Source organism: Lepidothrix coronata, unplaced genomic scaffold, assembly GCF_001604755.1.
Source record: "Lepidothrix coronata isolate B3197 unplaced genomic scaffold, Lepidothrix_coronata-1.0 Scaffold43, whole genome shotgun sequence".
Taxonomy (NCBI): Eukaryota; Metazoa; Chordata; class Aves; order Passeriformes; family Pipridae; genus Lepidothrix; species Lepidothrix coronata.
Genome location: NW_016690223.1, coordinates 312,257 through 330,435, shown reverse-complemented (window position 1 = coordinate 330,435; position 18,179 = coordinate 312,257). Strand labels below are relative to the sequence as shown.

Genomic DNA, 18,179 nt, shown 5'->3' with positions numbered 1-18,179 from the left:
TTCAGTCATCACTCTGAACCAATGAGACACTTGTTTGTGAATGAGATGTAATGAACAGTCAGCCAGTGCAGCAAAACTGCTACTTGGGAGTGCCAAGTACTAAATGTGTCTGTCCAGCTGAGCACGCACTTCCTGGATCCAGGGCTGTGTCCCATGGCCCCAGCTCTGAGCCCTATTGCCTTTCACAGGGAATGGCCTCAGTCCATCAGGCTCTAGACAGAACTCTTTCACTGAAATGCTTTTTCCTTTTTAAAAACTGCCTGATCAGTGCCACAGATTCTGAATCCCTCTTTTTACACTGTTTTATATCATGTCTTTGATGCTCAAAGCATTATTGGGTACTTTTTTCCCCCAGGAGGAGCAAACCCTGTCAGTCTGAGGAGCCTTTACAGTCAGAGGGCACCTTTCTGTTTGTGCTGCTCTGCTCCTTTCCCCAGGCCCTCAGTCACTGCCAGCCTGGAGTGAGCAGGACAGGGGGGTGGGTGTAGCCAGCCCAGCACTGCTGGTCACAGTTCACGGGAAGCAGCCACACAAGCATGTTCTATACAAGCCATTTATTTGAAATGCCAACTATATGTAGGATAAAGTCAGTGTTACATGCTTCTCAGCAACAGTAGAAAAATAGAACCAGTGAAAACCTTTTTACAACTGTAATGGTACTCAAAAGAGAAATGTATTGTTTTACAATGCATCACACAAGACTAGAATTCAAGTTTGGAGGTACCTAAATAAAAATACTATTTTTTTTTTTTAAAAAACACTATGTACAATTGAAGCGTAAACAAGTTTTACAAAGTACTGGTTATGCAGGTTGTAGAAAAAACACTTGCATAGGACATGAAGTCAGTTTAAGAAAGTTTTCTGAGCCTTTAGCATTGAAGGCACTTGACTTTATACCAGTAACAACACAAGGACAAGAAACATCCATAATGCTGCCAAAGGCAGGGCTGCCTCCTGGCAGTACAGGTAATTACAGAAACCCCAAGTGCGGTTTTACAAGTTTCCCTCTCAGCTGTTCCCTGTACCCCACAGGGCTCAGCACCACCTCTACCATAGAAGCATAGAATTATTAGAAGAAGGAACAGTGCCTCAAACAGCTTTAGTGTTCTTTCAAACAAACAAAAAAATACCCAACCAAAAAAAACCAACCAAAACAAACAAACCAAAAAACCAAACAAAACTAACACCCAACCCCCTCAAAACCCCCACCAAACCAAAGAAAACCCTAAGACAAACATTTGGGACATTCCAGGACCAAAACCCAAGGCTTTACAAGTACAGGTGGCCACAGCCTTAATTTTCATAAGAGAAAGTCCTTAAGAACAGGAAAAATACAACAGGAAACTGCCAATCAACACAGCAGTTACTAATACACAACTACAGTAATTCCGTAGAACAACAAAACATTTTAAAGGAAAAAATGTGTTTTAGGAATTAAGTTATTCATCCATATATTAAGGAAAAGAGGAAGGGTAGTTGGGGAAAAGGGAATAAGAAGTTTTTGCATGTTGCTCACTAAATACAAAGTCTGAGCTCTCTCTTTAATAGAACAAGGAGCACAAGTCTCCCTCATTCAAGAAAACAATGTTTATACCTCTATCCAAGCAAAATAGTCAGTCATCTGTCATCTCCATCAAATTTATAGGAGAAAAAGGTGTCAGTTTCCAGCCTAATCAGAAAGTGCTTCATGTAAACAAGGAGCTTCTGCACCAAAGTTTCAGTAGACAGAGAATAAGAAGTAGCAGGTAGCACAGGTACATGTGTTGTGTGAGTGAGATGTAGTATGAACACTGGCTTCTGAATAATGCTTCTAAGAAAAGATGGTTTCTCCTCTCCCTCTGCACATCCAACTAAATAGGAAATCCTACGCTGGAGTAAAGTAATACAGTTCCAGTAATTCAACAAATCCTTCTTTTCCACTTCAAATCAGCTGCCATTAGCTACCATCTTCTTCCCAACTCAAAATATACAAGTGAAAACAGATTGTCTACATGGCCTGATTGTCTTTGTGGCCTCAGAAAGACTTGTCTTTCATTCTGCACCTACTTTTAAACACTTGATTCTTTGTTGAATACTGCTCAGCTCCTGAGACTTCAAAAGCAATTTTATATTCTAAAACGCAAACGTGTCCTCCCCTGAGGCATTTCTCACCAGCTTAATCCAAAGCCACAGCATTTCATGATTTTCCTCAAACCATAACCTCAGAACTTCTTACCTTCATCAGCCACGCCCCCACAAAATTTCAAACTTTAAAGTTTTATCTGTAGATCTCAGCCCCACCTCTGTCCAGGTACACAGTGCCACATCAAACTGTGATAACTAAAATAGTTCTCCTGAAGTACATCTATCAGTTTTAGGTAAAAATAAATTATTCAGAATAATCAGTCTTCTGAGGACAGCTCTAACTTTTTAGTAAGTAAGCTGCCAACACATACATGATGCAAGTGCAGGGAGTTTCAGGGTTCTTGTGTGAGATGAAAGTTAATGCTTCTGGTGAGGTGGTCTCATGCTGGCGAGGATGAGACCCTCATGTGCGGTTACAGCTACGCAGTCAGACAGCACCATGCTCGATCTTCACAAGAAACCCCGTGAACCTCAGTCACCAACCTGCAGCAGCACCATCTCCCCACTGACACCCTGCATTTAACAATGTTCTACACTGCCGTCCCATGGAAATCCCACATATGGGTGATGAAGCCAGGACCACCAAGTGCCTCGACTGTGGGCAAAAAAACAGCTTAAAAAGGCTGACAGAGGTAAAAAAAGAAAAATCTCCCCTCACCCACAAGACATCACCTGCACAGTTTCTGTTCCAATCCTACACCACGTTTTCCACGGCTGCATCTCAAAAGGAGTGTCTGCAGAGCTTCCATGAGGCAGGAGGTCTACAGATGCATATGCAGGAGTCACAGCATACTTTAATGAAACACATTAGCTAAGAATCTGCCATCAACTAAAACAAAAAGTAAAGTTGCAGTACGATTTCTCTAAAAACAGTATTAAGCATTTTGAGCTGCAGGAATCCACTCAACATAACCTTAAAGAAGTCCTAAGGTCACACATGGGACTAAAGTGTTCTACTACAGGGAAATGTATTATAGAAACTGTATTTAACCCCCCCCAAACAGGCCTTTACCAGCAATCACTACACTGCAGTGGCATCAGATCCCTATCCTGAATGCAATGAATCTGTTCCTAGAACTGCACAGTGAGTATTAAGGATGCACTTCATAACTGTAACCATTCCCCCTCACCCGGGTGCATTGCTGAACCCCACCCCAGCGGGAGGAGCCAGCCCAGATCATTATTCCCTCCTCACATCCTGTTAAGAGGAATCTCATTTCTGTGCTTTCAAAAAGCAAACTCAGGAAATGGAGGCATAATTTAAGAGTGCTAAAGCTTCACACGTGTCATGATGCTAAAGCAGAGACTCTTCACTGGGATTCTGCTCCCAGAAGAGCTGCGATCATGGAGTCAGCAACACGTGAGATCAGGTAAGGAACACTACAAGACATCACCAAGAGTGAAGCCCTTTTGTAACTGTAGGCAGGAGAAAGCAAGGCAATGGACAGTCACCTCGGCACCTCCGGGAGAGGGAACCCTCCCTCATGTTCAGGCAACAGCAAACGTTGTTGACTATGCCTTGTCTTCCTGACACTCCGACTCAGCAGGAATCCACAAATCTGGTCTTCACTATCCCCATGTATGAGCAGCTGGAAGAACAAGTAGTTACTATCATTTTTATAGTATTTCTACATTTATCTCTGCATGGGCAAATCAACAATTCTAATCTGTCTAGTAAGTGCTTCTGGGTAATCATGGAGTTCTCAATGGGCACAGCTGAACCAGAAGCAAACAGACTCAAGCTGTCATATTCCAGTGAATCCACTAGAATTTGGACTCCTAAATTTCCCTCTGAACTCTTAAAAACCCAAATGTAATTCTTGAAGTGGGTTTGCTATCTATATAAGGATAAGACCAGCTGCTAAAACTTTTCAAACAAAACATTAGACTAGATTCTTGCTGTAGTCATAAAAATCAGGAAGATTTCAAATCCAAACAAACAAACAAAAAGATCTTAACTAAAAATGTAGTTTTTTTGATGTGCTGTTCTTTGGAATTCCTATAATTAAAAAATAAACAGGTTGTTACTATCTCATAAGAAAATACATTTCATAATGTGCAACCCAATGCACATAGGGAATTGGCATGTGAAAGGATAAATGCAAAAGTATGAAAATACAGTCCTTTAAATGTGACATTAAAGTTTAACATATTAGTACAAAACTAATACACTAAAATAGATGTACAGGTGCAAAAGGCTACCAGGTTGTAGAAAAAAGGTACCGGTTTTGTGGTGGTTTTTTTTGTTGTTTTTTTTTTTTTTTTAAAAGGCTTAATTAAATCTGCTCAGAAAAAAAAATTCCCACAAAATAAAACCAGAAGCAGCATTAAAACAAAATCGATAACATGCTGTCTCTAACAAAGCAATGTATGTACAAAAGAAGTGAGCGAAGCTGAATTTTTCTGCTGGCATGAAGGAATTTGTCTGACAGAAGTGAGGCCAAAAGTTGCAAGGAATGGGATGTTTACAACTCTTAGGCACAGAGAAATAGTGGAGGTTGCTTTCATAGGGCAGATTTTTTGTACAGGAAGTCTGGTTTGTTGGGAGACCTCCTTCCTCTGCTTACTGCATCTTCCCTTTCCAAATCTGCATTTCTCTGTGCTCCATGTTCCAATGGCTCATCATCTGTCAGTCTCCTACTGGGTCTCTCTTCTGGCATTTCAGAGGTGTAGGCAGAGAGCGAAGGTCTGTTGGAGGTTAGCCCATAGGTTAAATCCGTTTCCATTTTTGCTCTTCCCCTGACGTGAACAGGGCCATTCCCAGCATTTTCCTGGTTAGCCAAGGCCAAGTCCAGTCGCTGGGGAGGTTGTTCTAAGACATCGAGGTGTATTGGCTCATTCTTTTGCCTGTGTTGATGCCCATCTTGCGAGAGCAGGTACTCCCTCCTAGAGTCCTCTTGCTTTTTAGGAGATATCTGGGAAGGTAGATAGGCTGACTTTAAGCCACTTGGTGATGCCTTATTGTGGCTATACAAATCTGGGCCAAAATAAATGCCTTGTGAAGGCGAAGGACTGTGCCTGTTGGGTGCTGGAGTAGAGGGTCTGCATGCAGCATTGGAGAAGTCATAGAAGTCAGGATATTCCTGCGGATTTTCTCGAGCATCTATTTTTTGCTCTATTGCATGTTTTTTCCGAGCAGTAGGCATGTGTCTGTTCTGAATACATGAAATGTGCTGGGGTGGGCCAGGCCCTACCTCTGTAACCACCTGGCTTAACTCCGTGTCGACCGTGAGCTCTGGTAATCTTCTTTCCTTTAAAGACATCGCTGACACACCCATGGCAATATCTGGCATCAGGTCATTTAGCAAAGGCTGAGTACACTGGAAAAGAAAAGAAATTGGTCCATGGAAACAAAGACAAAAGCTAAACACGAACTGTATGTAGGATGGTTTTCCTAATCCAAAATGGCATTTTCTTAATCCCTAGCCAACCTTAGCCTGCAAATTTCCTGCACTGTTTAAAGAACACATGTATCCACCGAGCTTCACCTTCCTGCTTGTTTCCTTCATGAAGCTGTTGTGCCACAATAGCTCCTTTTAAATGCATCTTGCCTTGACTATGAAGTAAAGGACACTGAACTGTTAAACTTCTTAAAGGCAGGCCTACTTTAAGCCACTTCCAATTACCAAACTAAGCAAGGCAGAACTTAACAAATGGTTTGTTAGAGCACAGAGTTACAGTGCAGGGAAGCTATGGAACATGCATGTTGTCACTATAGCCTTCCAGACAGAAGAGTTAAAATTTCTGCTTGCATTTATAATTCTAGTGAAAGGAATGTTAGTAATCATTGATTACTAGTAACTAACAAATTGAAGAAAGAACACAGAACAAAAATATCCCTCATATTAAGCCTATGTTCCTCTTTGCATTATTTATGGAAACATTCCAGCAGAAATATTTCTAATGTGAAAAAGATCACTATATGGTTTCCTTAGGGAAGTCAGTATTGATCAAACGAGAGAAACATGCAACAAAACCCACCCTTGATCAAACAATGGTAAACATTTCTAATGTGAAATTAAATATTTTAACCTAAAATATAAACAGAAGTGCAATGTATTTAAGACAATTGCTAAAGGGGAAAAAAATAAAATCCATGTTCCCATTCAGAACTCAAGGATTAAATCTGCATCTAATGTGCATCTAATGTGCGGGTTTTCAGTATGACACAACTATGCACTGATAGCTTAGTGAAGTACAGGAAATGCTAAATAAAGAATGTGGTAATTTATTTCTGCTGTAAAAAAGAAAAAAAAAATCTATGTCTTTATCCAGTATCTTATATTTCATTGATTTCATTGTATCACATTGTAGTTAAGCAACGATAATGATTGCTTTTAAATGCTGTAACAAACCCCTTTGTATTGGCAATTACCAATTTCTGCTTTCCTACTCCTTTTCAAGTATTTCACAGCTGTAAAGCTTTCACGTTCTTCACATATGTATAAAGGGAACCTGTTTACTTCAGACTACCTACCTGTGAATAGTTAATACCATCACTACTTCTACCTCTGCATTACAGCCTGCAGTCCACTACTGAAAGTGGCTTATGCTTTGCTTTAGTGTAGAGCAAACCACATTTGCCACACGAGGAGCTGCTGAAATCCGGAGGAGACTGAGCAGAGAACTCACTGCAGTCCCCAACTTCCTCGTGAGGGGAAGAGGAGGGGCAGACACTGATCTCTTCCCTGTGGTGACCAGTGATAGGACGAGAGGAAACAGCATGAAGCTGAGTCAGGAGTGATTTAGTCTGGATATTAGGAAAAGGTTGGCACTGGAACAGACTCCCCAGGGAAGTGATCGTGGTAGCAAGCCAGGCAGAGTTCAGGAAGTATTTGGACAATGCTCTCAGGCACATAGTGTGACTCTTGGGACTGTCCTGTGCTGGGCCAGGAGCTGGACTTTTAGTGATCTCTATGGATTCCTTCCAACTCAGGGTTTTCTATGATTCCATGATTTCAGAAGCATGAGTGCCACCTGCCCCTCCAAAAATGCTCCTGCCCCTGGAACGTTCATTCTTCCAGAGATTAGGATGCCTTTGGGATGTAGAATGCTGACAGCCAGTTTGGTAGAAAAATCTTCCCCTAACCAACAAAAATGCTCTTTTATTTAACAAAGCCAACTTCATCATAAGAATTCCCTCTGACTCCTTCTCTAAGGTACTTTGAGTGGCCAGAGACAGGGAGGAGAAATCACAGTACTTACCACTTGTTTCTCAGCTGCCATCACTGCCGCTGCTGCTGCCACTGTTTGTCGCCCCAGACCTGTGGTGTTAGTGCAGTCAGGAGGTGCTGCCTTCACACCAGGCAAGTAGACAGGCGGTGCAGCTTTGGGGGCGGTGCGGGAGTGGAACAGCGAGTGATTACACGGGTAAGAGAAGGAACGTGAGGGATGTTGACTTGGCACCCTTTGTTTCCAGCCCACTTTGAACTGGTTATGAATAGGAGTTGCTGGTGGGTGATATGGAGGTGGAGGAGGGGGCAGTGGTGGATGGAAGGCCACAAAAGAGTCCAGTTCTGTAAACATGGTTTCTGCAGTGGGAGTGCTGTTAACACGACACCGTCCAGACTGTCTCATTGTCAGGAGGGGGCTTTCGTCCCCAAATCGCTCATCAGGAAAGAATTTGTGAGGATTCTGCAAAGGCAAAAACCCAGCATGTAACAGGAAAAAGGAGAAAGTCATTTAGAAAAAATCTCCTAAACTAACACTCTTTGGAACTTGAAATGTGCTAGTACTGTAACTGCCTGGTTGTGCCACCTACAACCTCACCAGCACTCAAGGCGACTACAGCTACAACAGAATATAGATTTTTTTTTTTAAATAAGACAAGAAGCATCAGATTCACTGTGTAAGTTGACCAATGAAAGCATTTGCTTTAACAGCAGTGTATAAACAGAAGTGGGATTTCCAGTTTTCCCAGTCCTGATACGTACTGTGCAGACCTACAGTATTAGTTACCACTTTTTCTCCTTTCCAATTCAAGAATGAATAATAATCTAGGTTTCAAGTTATGGTTCTACTCCTCTTGTCAGCTCCCTCTTCGGCAGATTTTTTTTCATCCCCAAAATCTGCATCAGTAAGAACACCCTGAGTGGCAATGACTCTTGAGAAAAGTATTTATACATTGCACTTACACATTTATAAAATCACATACGTCAACTGCAACTGGTGTTTGCACCTGGACAGCTACGAAGGCATCTCAAAGCACTTGTGCACCTGCACACAGAGTGCTCCTCTTGCACACTGCACAATTAGGTCAATTCATTATCTTATACAGCAACTTTTCATACCTGCAGAAGTTCAGCAGCAGCATCAGAAAGCCCGAATTCCCGCAGCACACGGATCTGAATCTCATAACTGACTGTGGCACCTTCTCCACAGTTGAGGGCGTACGCTCTCTGCACCTGCTCCGTGTGACGCAGCTCCTGCAGCCGCTTGATCATCTCTTTCACCACGAGGAGATTGGGAACTGGAAGAATAACAGAGAATGGGGTAGGGATAATAGTGATTCCTTTTTGAACTGTGAGACAGTAAGTTTGACTGCAATTCTGAAGAAAAAGTCTAACGTCAGGCTGCCTTGAGCTGTTTTCTTTTTTTAAGGAGTATTCTGCCAAGAACTGTTCAACTTACACGTGCTCCATGGAGCATCACTAAGCCACATGGGATAACACACCATACAAATGGTAAAAGCATACACCACTTTTCCAGCTTCTGCTAGAATGAGCCACAAACAGAGCCTTTTTTTGTAAACCCCTTGTGATGCAGGAATTCCATGATTGGAGGTGGGGGAAGGATATCTTAAATAACAACTGAATGTTCCCTCGTGAATTGTACAGGCCGAGAATTCGCTGATTTTTTTGGCATACACTTCATACTTCTAATGCAATTCTACAATCACAAGACCATAACACCAGTATGTAACTAGAAAAAGTGCATTTTACAAAAGTTACACAAACTGTAAGCCAACAAAAACCTGCTAAAATTATACTGTTTTATGCAGCCATATTGAAATAATTTTAAAAAACCTTTCCAAAAGAAAATAGTGTATAATTTGGGGTATTTATCCTGTTGCAAAACTTTCTCATGCCACTTCTTACTGCTGTTTGACGATGAATGGTATTTCTCTGTGGTCTTTCTGTCCTCATGAAAATGTGCATATCATAGAGAAGACAAATTCAGATACGTAAGTCCTGGCGTCTGATCCTTTAACAGCTTTACAAGTGCTTATATTGTCATGACCAGATGTCCATAATGAAAGCTCATAAAAATTAAACAGATCATACAGCAAGAGCAGTGTAAAAACACATTTGCATTACAGAGAAGGAGAAAATCCAACACCACGCAACTACAGTTGGTCCTTATTTCACAAAGTTTACATTGGTACATGAAGGATAAGTACAAGTAGTGCAAAATATTCCCCCTCCCCTCAATGGAGTTCCTGTGCTGGGAGGAGGAACGAACTCATTCTAATCAGTCTTCAAGGCCTGGAAATAAGTCCTCCATGCTACTCTCCACACACTTAAATTCTTCTGAAAAATCCTGATTTAGCAGCCATATGTTTAGCTACACCCAGCATTTTGCTAATACTGGAAAAAAGAGGATTTAAGAGAAGTCTGAAGCAGTTCTCCAAACTAGTAGGCATAAAAATGTTATCAGTTTTGCATTAAGAAGTGCTGTATTCTCACATCCAGGTTTGTTTCTGGGTTTTTTTACTATTATATGTTTGAAACACACAGAATAAAGATTACATATATAAAAATACAATTCTCTCAGTTGCAGGATTTCTAACTCAAAGTGAAATTGGAAAATATGTAAGGAAACCCAACCACTTGCAGAACCTGGCCTCAAATTAGAACAGGCTTCAGCACAGGCTGAACTCATTCTACAATAGTGCTGCAGGAAGAGCTTTAAGACACACTGCCAGCAGCATTTATGCAAATACAGTCCTCAGGCAGTGGGTACAAGGAGATGCCAGGGACAGATGGAGAACAGCTGAGCTGTAAAGAACCCCGTGTTCTGAGCCCAGTCCAAGGGGCATGGAGGCGATGCTGCCCAGCTCTCCCCCCGGCAGCTCCTGTGCTCTGTCTACACTTCAGGATGTATTTCTGTACAAGTTATAGGTTTGGTACAGGCTTTAATCTCCTCAAATTAACTAGGCTCCATCTGCCCATCCTAGCAAAGAGGCACTGGCAAAAACAATCAATTCTTCTGCTTAATTACAGAACTAAGTGAAGCAGACAGTTACTGGGATACAATTCCCGTGCTCCAACTATTGGCCAGGCTCAGGGCTCATATCTATGCTCAAATCAAAGGACTGGCAATAATTCCTACCCATTAAATTGTACAGAACCAAGCTGCAGTGGAGCTTCAGATTGGTAAAGATGTCTCATGCTTGCCAACAGGGAACATAAGAACTTTTGCAAAATATCGGAGACCTCTGAGAACCTGTTGCCTTTCTCAACTTCTTTGGAAACTAAGACTGAGCAAAGTGTTATCAAAATCATATCTTATAATGAAATATTTTATATTCAATTAATGGTGAGTACATTTATACTTTTCTGTGTGTGTGTGTATGGGAAGGAAAGTAATGCACTGCTGAGATGCCACAGCTATAAGTTTCTAAACAAAAAATTAGTGCTTTTATCGAATTTATCAAACAGAAGTTTTCAGAAGCTGCCTTTAAGGCTTTATCAAGTTTCTTCCCAAATCACAAGCAACAGATCAAAACCATTTCAAAAAATTTTCAAGAAAACTTATAACTAAACAGTATTTCAAATCTTCCTAACACCTCAAATTCTCTCGCAGCAATTTCAATCCATTATTTTTGTCCTGGCTCTAGCATCTGCAAGAATAGTTTATCTACTTCCTTTCAACATAGTTGACTGAAGGGAGACATAACTGATACACAAAAAGTTTATAAAATAGGGAATCAGGAGTAGTGGAGGAAGACGACTGTTTTCTTGTTGGCATGCCATCTTTATTGCTTTTCTAGAGATTCCCAAACTGATCTGTATCTACTGAAATGTGATATTTTGATCTAAAAACTGATGCCAAAAGTACACACAAGTTTAACGAGAGACTGCATAAACTCATGGATTAACAACACATTTAAAATTACTAACTACAGAGAAAACACCATCCACCACAGCATAGCTACAAGCTGCACATGGTTGAAAAGCACACAGAATTTAACGGGGATTATTTTATGTGGTTTCTCTGTTGTGCTTCCCTATGCACTCACTTCCAATGACTGCTAGAATAAGGATTTAGGGTAGACAGACAAATCCTTGACCTGATCCAGTATGGCCATTTAAAGGGCTACACACGATGCTCCAAGATCGAATCACCTCACGTTTTGTGGCACGTTTGTTTTTGTATTTTAGCACAAAAATTGCTCTTTATGGAATTGTATACTGTTGACTTTCAGGCTGTTCTCCACAGAGCTCCCCTCAGCCATCCCACATGCACATAGCTGGCTACACCTACACAGTGTTTCACAGTTTCTTCACTGAATTTAAATTAAATCCTGGTCATTTAGCTACCTAATCCTGCCCTCCAAAACATTCACTGACCTTTCCAACTTGTCATCAGTTGCAAGTTTTGGCAGTGTATTCTCTATGCACACTGAGTATTAATAATGAGTATTATTAATTACAGGGGTAAGCGAGGAAGAGCTAGATGCTTTGGGAATTCCACCAGATACATTCTTCCAGTCTGATACCAAAAGATCAAGTGCATAAATGACAAAATATATTTAGTATATATTCTCCTGGCTTGCCTATGGGGAATGTTACACCAAGTATCCTGAAGCAAAGAGGCCATATCTACTTGCCCATGAAAAGGAATGAAGCAGTTTTGACTTCAAAGCTAAAGTAGATTTGGTAAACTGAAATAAGTGTATTTTGAATGTCTACTTCCAATATTTTCTAGCATACTAAATTAAGCTGATTTCCCTGTAAGTTATGCTCCTCAGCTTTTAATTTTTAAAAGAAATCAGTATTTTGCCATTTTCCAGCCTCCTGTATCTTACCCATCTTGGACAAGTGGTTGTAGAAAACTGAGAACACTGTAGAAAACTCTGAGAACCAATAGTGAGGCTTCAGCAAGTGTTCTACAGTGTTTATCCACTCCAAGGTTTTTCAGATTGTTTTCTAACTAGTTACTGTGCCATCCAAAACCAGCTAATGCCTTCAGAACAGACCAAAGCAAAGAGACTACTACTGATGCAGTGCTACTCTCCAAGGAAATCATAATGTTCAATAGCTGACCCTCACTTCCCCCAGGCCCAAGCCCCCAGATCGATCGGCATTGGAAGCAACCAGCAGCCTTACCTGGGATCTCGTTGGCTATGACTGAGGGAGGACTGGTCTGGTTAGTGCTGACTTGCTGGTGGGTTATCATATGGCAGCACTGCGGCACCGCGTTGTTCACCATGTAAAGGGTGTCGGGCACGTTGGACATTCGGACCATCCGCAAACGAACGAGATCCGTTTGTTCCACCATCATCTCATCCAGCACAGACTGCAACGACAGCCACCAAAGCCCTCGTGAAGGACTGCACACAGACCCCCACCACCTGCTGCAAGCGCAGTCCCCAGGGCACAAGTCTAGCAATTGCTACACCACAGTAACTTTTACAGGTCACCAACAGTATTTGGCTTTTTCCTCAGCATTTTCTATTCCATTTTCCAGTCACAGTCAGAGTCGAGTCAGACCAAAGAGCAGGCAGGCAAATAAAGTTTGGGAAGGTTGCTTTATTTATTTTGTACCTGCCAGATTAGAAGTGACCTTCTTGAGGCCAGACCTTCCGGACTTTGTTTGAGGCAATTATTGCCTGTGGGTCTCAACACTGTGCCACTGAGTGGAAGGCATGAGTCTGAAAATGAAACATGTTTCCCTCAGACATCCTAAATAATAGAAAGGGATTTATGCCTACCCTTTTAAGATTATGATTTAATGTTATATGGATTTATTTCAAAATATGGGAGGCTAACAGGGAACTGAAAAAGTAATCAGAAATTACTCATTCACAGTTTTTGCATTTCACAGTACTTAAACTACGTACAGGAGGAGTAAAGTTATCAGAGACTAAGTATGAGAGTCTTCTCTCTAAAGTTCAACAGCCAAAAGTGTTTTTAAAAAACATTAAGAGCGTAATATGAAACTAACAGAAACAAGTAGGAATCCTGACAAGGGGTAGGAGGTGGGGGGCATGTTAGAATGCACCTTTAGGTAACTACTAAAGCACTCCTATACCACATACTTGAAAACTGAGAGTCAAAGCTTTTATCACGTATTCTTTAACACATTTTTGTTAGCTTTAATCTTCAATCCAAGATAAAAAGATAACATTTTAACTGGCTATTCTTCCTTTGCTGTTTTAGTGCCACTTGTTGCTCTAACCTTTGTGCCCAAAATGCGAAGTAGTTTTATTTCTTCCCTCCCCAAAGAGGATGCCAACGACAACACATACACTTGGAAAACATTTTCTTTCTTAGGCACAGGGCAAACTCGCTGAATTCACCAGAGCAGTGGTCAGAGTCTGTAGGTGATGTGGACGTACCCAGCTTCATCTAATCCTCTTGTTCTGCAGTCACCTGCCCTGCTGGGACTCATGAGCTCTCAACTTAATTCAGAGCTGCCTTAAGTGATGGCATTAGTCAGCAACATAACAGGCTCCCATTCTGCCAAACAGAACGTGGCACGTTCCTGCCCCACACAGCACCAAACATCCTGCCCCTGTCACCAAACATCAGAGATGCTGCAAGATCTTCAGTTTGACAGTGCTCATGCAAGAAATTAAATAGGGAAGCTACTGCCTGAGAGGGACACAAAGGACTTCACTCATATGGGACACAAGATATTTATTCCATTTTGCGGAGGATCGCAAGATTTTTGGGTATGTTCTGCTTCAAACAAGAAGAGGAAATATCAAGAGTCCTCTGCCGAGTGGAATAGCAGTTCTCCACCCAGCTCTGGTGGGAGCTGGGGAGCCTGAAAGACCTGGCACCAAAGTTGCTGACTAGCTGCAAACTGGGACTCTCAGGCTCTCACCTTGCCATCCGCCTGCCAGGAGGGCTGCCGAGGAGCTGGGCCGGCAAACTGGCTGGAAACCAGGGAGGTTTCCCTCAGAACGCTGCTTTGTTTCCGGTGGAATTTCATCAAGATCTGTCTCGCAAACATTTCAATTTCGACAAAAAAAAATTTTGTTGAAATTTTTCTGACCAGTTCTAGAGACTTGAGCCTGATGATCAATCTTGTAAGTCTTGTTAAATTGAAAATGTTAGTATTTTAGGCCAGTACATGTAAAGAGACACAAAACATACCAAAATCTTTCCCTGTTTACAGAACCCCCTGATGACTCTAATGTGACAATAGTCAAGTGCTGCTGATGACTATTACCTTAGCCTCCTCCACATATGGCGAGAACAGTCTTGGCCGCACATATATCCCAGCATTTTTTTGCCTCAGCCAGGCATTTGACTTTCCACCTTCTGATGTTGGTAGCATGTCTGAAGGAGGAGTGCTAATCAGGCCTCTCTTCATCTTTAAGAATCAAAAAGAGGTTTATGGTTTTTTAAATATAAATACGGTAAAAACTTGCAATAAATGCATTTTTACACTGAATTTTCTTTAGCCACTACTGATTTTTCTTTAGCCTTCTGAAAGATCTAAAGAACAGCAAATTTAACCAGAAAAAGTGCGTTATACATGTATTACTCTCAATGATAACATTTTAGAAGTTAATGCTTTAAACAAACAAACAAACCCAACACCCACTAAAGCAAAAAAAACCCCACATGTGAACATTGTAGCATCTGAAGTACGAAGAACCCAAACGGTATTTGTATGAGACTGACTTACTGCATCACTCAGTACTTCACTATTCATGGGTAAGATGTGCTCAATGCGGACAAAAGGTAGAAGTGGAGACAGGATCTCCCTCAGCTCCTCAATGTCAAGGTCTCTCCTCTTCACACCTCTTTTATTCACGCTGTGAGCAGTACCACTGAGTAAATTCGGCTCTGTGGGAAGGAACAAGTTTACATCAAAAAGTTTGAATAGGATAACAGGAGTTACAGGGCTTCCAGGAAGTTACAGAAAATGAAACAAAATTCTCATTTTAAATTAACAGTGCTCATCAGCATTGTTCCACAAAATTAACAACTGTATGTGGCACTTAGTGCTGTGGTCTATTTGACAAGGGGGTGATCAGTCAGAGGTTGGACTCTATGATCTTGGGGGTCTTTTCCAACCTAAATGATTCTGTGGTTCTATTTCATGCCTTAAAACCTGATACGAACATCCATAGAGACAGGTTCAGTTTATACAAACACAGGTCATTTGTGCAGCTGCCAGTTTTAAAGCGTAAGCCAGGTAGAAAATAAAAACAGTGTTCGGGTTAAAGCTTGTAAAGCTCTATCAAGAGCTGTGCTATGAAAACATTTGTACCTTCCTGACAGCAGTTCTCTCCAGGACTCCCTCCTGCAGCTCCTCTACCTTTCCCCAGCAGTTTTCAAAGACTTATTTTCCACAAATTAAGGCCTGAAGAGTCCACTGGGATACATTATTCTAACCTCATTGTGTAGCCCACCTTAGTAACAAGAGTGCCAAGCCCATTCCATTGCTCTCACGGTCATAGGATACCTATTTGTGCCAGGAGTGAGTACCTTCCTAGAGATGGCAAGATACAATGTATGACACACTCAGGTCACTCTTCCTCCCCAGTTAATTGCCTTCACGTTCATTTTAGGTATTGTGTCCAACCTGAATTTGATCAGCTTCACTCTTTGAGGAAACCTGTCAAACATACCCATCCTCCTTCAGTTCAGGCAGCTCGAGCTCATTACAATCTCTAATGCTTTGTGGCATTTGAGTGACACCACCACATATTCAGAACTGTAAACTCAGGAGTGTCACTGAGGAATTTAGATGAAATTACCAGACTAAATTCAGCCCTAATCTGACAGAACTTGACATAGCTCTTATTCCTGCCTTTGCTTATCATGTTATCTGATGATCCTGGGAAAGAGAAGTCGGCTGTTTACTTAATGAATGCCACAGAACAGGAAGCTGTGCAGTTATTCCAAACGAGCAGCTTTTGCCCCAGTCCAAGTCTGTTAATGTTAAACTGGCTCCATTATGTTTTAATGTGCCCTAAGACAAACACTTAGAAAATCTTGTTTTGAAAACAGGTTAATACTTACTCAGATCACCAGAAGCACATCTTTTAACTGACTTTTTGTTGCATTTCGTAAGACATGTCCATGACAAAGCAGTTGTTTTGCAAACAATAACAGCAGATTTCAAAAACATGGCCAGCCCTCCAAAGACAGTAGTCACACTTTACACAGGCAGGTTCTTCCCTTTCTGTTCCCCTTGTACTGTGTGATTGATACTTTGTAGTCTGGATGAACTATAAGCTACTTTTGCATTTGCTATTTGGAAAATATATGTTTAACCTACTTCCTGTATCCAACCGGTGAGATTGCCCTTGAAGTTACCACTGTAGCAATAATGTGCATCCAGGCTCATAAAAATACTTATACATCTACTTTAGGGAAAACACTAGTGCCATTTTTTGGCTTATTTCTCACCACCATAGATTTCTGTGGGAGAGACATACTCTAACTGAAGTGAAAGGCTGACACTAAGTAAACTAAGAATAAGACTACTGTGAGAAGCCTGCATAAGAACAGGAAAGTAAGAGATACTGCAGGAGTTTTTTTTATTTGATGAATTAGTTACAAGAAAAATAATTCTGACAGAACAGGAAACCAACCAGACTTAAAATCAGACAGAGTTGAAAGGACACTTAGAAGTTTGGTCCAGCCACAACCACCACCCTCATCCCACACCTCCCCAGGAAGAGTACACAAATTGCCTCTCAGTACATACAGGTGGGATTTGAATACCTCTAAGGATGGAGATCCCATAACTACTCTGGGCAACCTGTTCCAGTCTCTGACCATCTTCAGTTTCTTCTCTTTAAACAGAATTTCTTGTATTTCAGTTAGAGAACAAAGACTTTAAAAAAACCAAGTTCATTTGTTTAGTTTTGGCTATACTGTGAACAAAGTAGATTAAATCTCCTTAAATTACAGATTACCCACAAAATAGAACTTTCACAAATTTTGGGTTATTTGATTTAGTACTGTATAGTTTAAAGGATCCTCACCTCGATCTGCTATTCTCTTCATCAGCTGGTGTTCTCCCCATTTAATCAGGTATTTAAGAATATCTTGTTCACTTGCCTAGTAGAAAGAGAAAGTCAGTGATCTGCATATGCTTAATGTCACACACACACACAAAAATCACATACACAGGTCTTTTACAGTGCTAAAGAAACACAACTGTAACAAGGCAAGAAGGATTGCACTTTATGATCTGCCAACCACTTTCTCCTAATATTTTAAGGTAGTACCCCTGGTATATCACCACCATAATTTCTAGATTCATGCCACTTATTAACTCCCTAGGAAGAGGTAAAGGAGTTTTCTACAAAAGGAGAAATTTTATTTACTATGGAAAGTTACAGGTATTAAATTTGAATTACTGAATTTAATTAAAAGGGGCAGTTCTACCTCTGGGTGTTTGGATCTTTTGTTTAACATTACAAATGCAGCATCTGCACAGCCTGGAAAGCTATGAAAATAATCAACCCCACTAAATTATAATCTATGTGAAGAAAAAGATTTTCAGTAATACTATAAATAAAATAACTTTGCTTTGCTCATACCTATATACATGTGCTAACCACTCAACATTCTTCCAGGAAAAAATCACGTACGGAAAAATTTAAACTTATCTATGTAAATTCTTAACAACTAGGGTAGGAAATTTAGTCAAAATATACACTCTCACAGAAGATCAATGGTACTGTTAACTGTAATGTCTGAAATGTTTGAGGTAAACAAAACTTTAAAAAAAATCCATTTTAAATAATCTCTAAGACTTTATCTCTTAAAAAAGGTAAGATTGAATGGGTACAATTAAAAAAAATCCAGTCATGTTTAAGCTTTAAGAAGCTGGTTGTCATTGTAAAGATATCTTCC

General features: G+C 40.8%; 1 protein-coding gene across 2 annotated transcripts in view; it reads right to left on the bottom strand.

Annotated features, from left to right (window-relative positions):
- Positions 1 to 539: 539 nt before the first annotated feature.
- Positions 540 to 18,179, bottom strand: part of BTBD7 (BTB domain containing 7) — a 56,020-nt gene continuing 38,380 nt past the window's right edge. The window contains exons 5-12 of one of the 2 annotated variants that reach the window (XM_017813861.1): positions 17,303 to 17,378; positions 14,989 to 15,149; positions 14,527 to 14,670; positions 14,179 to 14,292; positions 12,456 to 12,645; positions 8,415 to 8,593; positions 7,330 to 7,758; positions 540 to 5,444 (exon numbers count right to left, since the gene is read on the bottom strand). In XM_017813861.1, coding sequence (XP_017669350.1) covers positions 4,629 to 5,444; positions 7,330 to 7,758; positions 8,415 to 8,593; positions 12,456 to 12,645; positions 14,179 to 14,292; positions 14,527 to 14,670; positions 14,989 to 15,149; positions 17,303 to 17,378 — 2,109 coding nt within the window. In that variant the 3' untranslated portion in view covers positions 540 to 4,628. The remainder of the gene's footprint in view (positions 5,445 to 7,329; positions 7,759 to 8,414; positions 8,594 to 12,455; positions 12,646 to 14,178; positions 14,293 to 14,526; positions 14,671 to 14,988; positions 15,150 to 17,302; positions 17,379 to 18,179) is intronic. The other variant, XM_017813862.1, reaches the window with a different exon arrangement.